General features: G+C 37.2%; 1 protein-coding gene across 1 annotated transcript in view; it reads left to right on the top strand.

Moving 5' to 3' along the window:
- The window catches only part of LOC143190791 (5-hydroxytryptamine receptor), a 111840-nt gene extending 106066 nt beyond the window's left edge, over positions 1-5774 (top strand). The window contains exon 5 of the mRNA XM_076395360.1: positions 5055-5774. Within this exon, the coding sequence (XP_076251475.1) occupies positions 5055-5575 (521 nt within the window). The 3' untranslated portion in view covers positions 5576-5774. The remainder of the gene's footprint in view (positions 1-5054) is intronic.
- Positions 5775-6142: the final 368 nt, after the last annotated feature.

A 6142-nucleotide genomic window follows, 5' to 3' on the forward strand; every position in this document is an offset into this window, starting at 1 on the left:
CGAGGCAAGTGAGCGTAATGAAAACTCGGATAACAGAAACGAAACATAAAACAAGTTTTTGTGAATGTTTGTACTCGGCGACAGCATAAATGGTATGTGTAATTTAATTTAATTTACTTGTACTATTAATTAACATTGTTCTGTGTCTCTTTGCGGCGGCGTGCAAGGACTTAAAGTAAAAGCAATTAACAGAACATAAAACATACAACAACGCCAAATTAGTAATGTGAATATAAATACTCCAGACGCCGTTAAACCTACAAACTTATTGTTTCAGAAAACAAGAAAGCCTCATAATAAATGTTAGATATATTACACCATAATTAAGTGGTTGTCGTACAAGCTGCTATATTAAGAGGATGGTTCAATCTAGAAGATTAAATTTTGGACGTTTTATAAAGCACGATAAAAAATATTCTTGCTTAATTTGTATATAAACATTTTCTCGCCCATATAACTAGAATACTTAGAGAAATACAGGTATTGGAAGTAGATTATTTAATTAAAAAGCCACAATAGTTTAAAGGTTAGGGTTGTTTTATTATCCTTACAATAAACTCTTTCTCCCTTCATACATTTTCACCAAGTACTCATATATTCTGAAGAATTACACACATGTTCCCACTCTCATCATCTTGCCTTGGTATTGCCAGCAGAAAGTTTCATTAATTCATTACCACATTCTGAGCGACTATTCTAATCAATAACTAAGCTGTTAATTTTTAAATTTTTAATCTAACACCAGTTCACAAATCTACCATTTGTCATTTTTTTCTTCTGTATGTCTGTGTCTTCTGAGTTCATCCAAACTCATATCTTTCAGACCTCTGATCTACCATCTATCTCTTTCAGGCCTATTTCTAAAATAATAAATTACATAAAACATAATTAAACAATTCATTTATATTTAAGTAGCAATTTGACTATGACTAATCTGACTTGAATTTTAAGTAACACTTTACTCTTAAACATAATGAAGTATCTTCTAAACTTAATTTATATTTTGCAAGCAATTTCTTATTACAACCTTCGCCGATCACTTAATTTTATTATTCTGAAAGTTCCATTGGACCTCTTCGTGAGTCCTTCTATTTTAATGCTACGTTTCCTAACAGTTTTTGAAATGATGACTTATATCGCTCAAAGAGCTGCATATCCGTAAGTTTTCTTACGGATAAGATACTTTCTAGACTACAATTATCTCTGATGTAATTGTATTAAATGACACTTATTTAAAAAAATTAAAAATTCATCGTTTTTAAGCATTTTGTAACTTTAATCTTGAATAGAAACGACATCAAAGTATGTATATACTCTCTCTTCGATGGCTATAATAATTCCATTGGTTATCTTCTCTTGTGAGAGATTTTATTCATAAGGAATTAGTCATTAGGATTTTAGTCCTCCAAAGGAAAAAAATCCGCCTATAGTGAACCTCATTAGAATCACTAAGGCACAATCAACTGATATTATAACCTGAAACAAAAAAGAGGGCATTTTCTTATTCATCGCCACTAGTGACGATTACCGGAAACTCACTACCCTGCTCGAGGAAAGGAATTACTCTTACCATTCCTTCTGTCATCCGGAGGAGAGAGCATTCCGGGTAATAATAAAAAAACATCCCAAAATCACTCTGCATTGACGAGGTACATGAACTTCTCTGTGATCAAGGCTTCCATCCCAAATTTGTACAAAGATGGAAATTAAAATCAGGGATAGAACTACCAATTGTTCAGGTAGTTGTTCCTCGCGAAGAGCGACAGATCATATATATGACCAAACTCGGCGTCATCACAATGAAGGTCGACGTCCAGAGGGAAAACGGCTAGCCAGTTCAGTGCTTCAACTGCCAGCTTTTCGTTCATTCCAGCTCGTATTGCCGAGCACCATCCCCTTCCCCCCCCCCCTCGAAAACTTCGCCGGTTGCAGATGCCGTCCTGCTCAGAGTCCACTATCAGAGAACACTAAAGCCAAAGACAATGACACTGTCATCAACGAATCCAACTCCATCAAAAGACCAGTAACACCAGCCTTTCTTCTCAACCATTTCGTCTCTCCAACGTCTCTACAGACTTTGATCGACAAACTTGAAACCAAAAAATCTCCAAGTTTCGATGGACTATCGATTACCCAGTTAAAAAAGCTCCCGCATAAGCAACTCATAGAACTGGGAAACATCATTAACTCCATCATGAGGCTGCAACATTTCCCGGAGTCTTGGAAACCCGCACCTATAGCGGTTATCCCCAAGAAAGGAGCAAAATCATCTCCATCTGACTACAGGCCTATCAGCCTTCCCAGAGCCATTTCGAAACTTGCCAAGAGGGCAATACTCTACGCTCTCAACTATTTCACAAAGAAAAACAACATCATTCCTGATGAACAATTCGGCTTTCGCACTCACCACTCATCCGTCCATCAGGCTACCCGTCTGGTCGCACACATCCATCATGCTCTTGACCAACGTAAAAAGCTTGAAGCAGTCCTTCTGGACCTAACCAAAGCCTTCGACAAAGTCTGACACTACGGTTTGATCGCAAAGTGCGTGCGGTTAGGCCTCCCAGAAGACCTAACCGCTCTCATCAAGTCCTATCTCTCGGTCTCTCGGAATTACAATTAATGAACGTTTACAGAAGCAGCTCGATCATGCCGTCAAGTGGTTCAAATTCTGGAGATTGCAAATCAACAACTTGAAAACCCAGGCCATCATTTTCCATAAGAAGTGTTACGCACTGCGCGTCTCGCAACTTAACATCGACACCGCAATAATTCCATAGCTGGATAACGTCACGTACCTAGGTCTTCATTTCGATCAGTGGTTCGGTTCGCATTCCCAAATCCAGAAAGCAATCCAGAAAGGTTCAGGGATAGCAAACCTGCTATCTTCTCTGATCTGCCCTTCTAGCAGACTTCTCATCTCCATCAAATGCTTATTTTACAAGATGTTAATTCGGTCCGTACTCCACTACGGATCTAATGTATACTTCAAGTTTGTTACACCCAACTAGGTCAAACGGCTTCAAGTTTTTCAAAATAAGCTCCTCAATAGAATATTAAACGCTCCATGGTTTGTCAAAAATAATCAAGCACTTCATATCTCAATCATTCCACAAACAACAACTCAGCTCAACTTCTTCTGAAAACGCGCTTGTTCGCGAGCTGTTCGACATGCTGGGAGCTTAGCACCGCGTCACCGCTAAACTCCCCCCCTTTTCCAGGCTGAAACTACCTCATCCGTCGCTACAGTCATAACTTTTGCCCCCATACAACAGTATCCAGTTGTGTGTTCACTCAGGTTCGCGCATTAATAGAATCGCCGGGTCCTCGTGCTCAATAACGGCTGCGCGATCAGCGGGTACCGTATCCCCGTATTACCGTACGTATCAGGCCGTACTGTATCCCTTTTTAACTGTAATAAAATGAAAAAGAAAATATTGCAATTAAAACGAATTTACACACCATTGTAAGAAATACTATTATTTTTTGGTAAATAAAATACCAATATTAAGCATAACATTATAATGGTCACTATCTTGATAATATACAAGGTATTATAACGGTGATTACAACAACATTCGGCTATCAACTACGTCAACAAGACTCTAAGAAACTATATGATTCCCGGTCACAAAACACAGAGGAATTAGAAGTGTACCTCCCATATATTACCTGTGAACAAGTTTAGCATCTATTTGCCACCAGGGGACGCGACTGACAATATGAGTAGCGGGAAAATTAAAATATTTTATAAACAAAAATGCAATATAAGCTTAAAAATACATTTAATTTAAATATATATAAAATTTACATTACAATTATGTCAAAGCAAAATTATGCTCAATTCATTATGCAATTATGTTCAATGTACTAACAATACATTAAAATGTAATATAATAGATTTAACACAAAACTTATACTTTTAAATTTACATATACAATATATACAAAATTTAAAAAACTATAGAATATGGAACATTATCCTAAATATAACTCAAGCCAAATATAGAGTACAGTACAATATGTATGTTGAAGACTATTGATTTTGAAATGTTTTTTTAAATATTTTCTTTGCCAAATATTTTGCTTTTTGCTATTCTGTTTACTTTTCTCATCCACCAAAACAATCAACACCTAACTATTATCTTTCTAATTATGTCTCATTCAGAATGCTCACAACAGTTTATAATTATGAAAAATACAGGCATTTGGTGATTTAAGATATTGGACAGACTGCTTGTTAAGTTTTGTGCATAATCTGGGAATTAAATAGAACAGTCAAGAGATTTTTACCAGCAAAGTAAAAAAAGTCTCTGTCTTTGTCAAATTACATCTATCATACTGCCGGACTGTTCCTTCTTCTATCCCACAGCTAAAATAGAGGCTTGTTATATTTTACAAATCAGTTAGATTAAACACAGTTAATGTTAATAAGTAACAATCAGTTACTGGAAACCGTATCCCTGTTAAGTAGTAGGTAGTTATCCTCTGTAAAATGTACATTACAAACCCTTTTCTCTAATTTAAGACCTCATAAGAGATTCCCATCAGTTTTTCATTATTTATTGCTAAAAATAATTTCTGACACAGAGCAGGATCCCTAGGAAAGCTGGGTATTCTATTTGAGATGCTACTACATCCAGGGACGCAACATCTGAGATGTCTTAAGATTTAAACAAATCATTTTATCTAAAAAAGAACAATAAAAACACAGTTAACAAAATAAGGATATTTAACACGTAAGTTTATTTTATAAGTTTGCTTTATCAGTCATGTTAAAAATGTTCCAATAAATATGCTTTCCACAATAGCTTTGTCGAAAAAAATTAAACCGAAATTCCTTGTATATAAATCAAATTGTTTCTATAGGAAGCATAGTTTTTTGATTATTTCTATCAAATATAAACATAGGTACACTACGCCTTCTTATTTTTTAGAATAGCCTTCTGAAAGCAGAAAGAGTAAAGTGTCAGCTTTGCTACCAGATTTATACCATTAATTATACATTATACGTATAACTAATATAACATTTAATTATAATTTATTCTGTTTCAGGTGGCATAGCCGCCGCAGTAGTAACAGTAATCGGACGACCACTCCCAACCATCTCGGAAGCGACCACGACCACCACGGCATTCACCAACGTCTCGTCGAACAACTCCAGTCCAGAGAAGACCTCGGTGGCCAACGGGCTGGAACCCGATCTGCCGACAACCACCGACTCCTGCGTCACCTACCAGTCCCAGTACCACCCGGTGAAGCGAAAAACCCGGGACGGCGTGGACTCCAAGCGAGAACGCAAAGCCGCCAAGACGCTGGCCATCATAACTGGAGCCTTCGTGCTCTGCTGGTTGCCGTTCTTCATCATGGCTGTGATAATGCCCATCGACGCGAACCTGTTCGAGAAGTACATGGTCTCGATATTCCTCTGGTTGGGTTACTTCAACTCGACGCTGAATCCGATCATATACACGATATTCAGTCCGGAGTTTCGGCACGCGTTCAAAAAAATCCTCTGCGGAAGGAATTACGCCCGACGCAACAGGAGGTTCGGGGTGCGGGGACACTTTGCTTGATGGCGGCAGAGTGGTCGTTTACCTTCGGATAACGAGCCTCCGGTGGCGGCCAGATTGGCCGCCATCGTAGCTGCACCAGCAGTTACCACGGGCCCGAAAAACGTCACCTTCAAATGTGACTGATATGAAGATAAACGGCCACGTAATGTGGTGTCGCCGATAATGGACATTGACAGTAGCAGTAGCAATGACAACAATCGCGTGGTACTCGAACTCAAGGTCATAAATGAGATCTAGACATGCAATTAAAGATTAATGATATCTCGACGATTGTTAGAGTTCTATAAAATCAGTCTTTAATATCAAAAAAGATTGTCTTCCAACATCAATAAAGAAACTTAAACTTAACTCAACTTAAAAAACTTAACTTAAATCAAACTTTTAAAGTGAATCAACTTAAAATACATTATGAAATAATAAAAACTTAAGGGGTTTTCTGATCTAGAATACATTTTCTCTTAATAACTCATTTATAATATTCTCAAAAAGGTATCACAAAAAATAAAAATTAACCAAGGTATAAACCGCTAAAATTGAGGATAAACAGAGTCTTCTGACAACTCTTTA

Source organism: Rhynchophorus ferrugineus, unplaced genomic scaffold (genome assembly GCF_030347505.1).
Source record: "Rhynchophorus ferrugineus isolate W39M unplaced genomic scaffold, kcgeb_rfMv2 rfM2, whole genome shotgun sequence".
In the NCBI taxonomy this organism is placed as follows: domain Eukaryota; kingdom Metazoa; phylum Arthropoda; class Insecta; order Coleoptera; family Curculionidae; genus Rhynchophorus; species Rhynchophorus ferrugineus.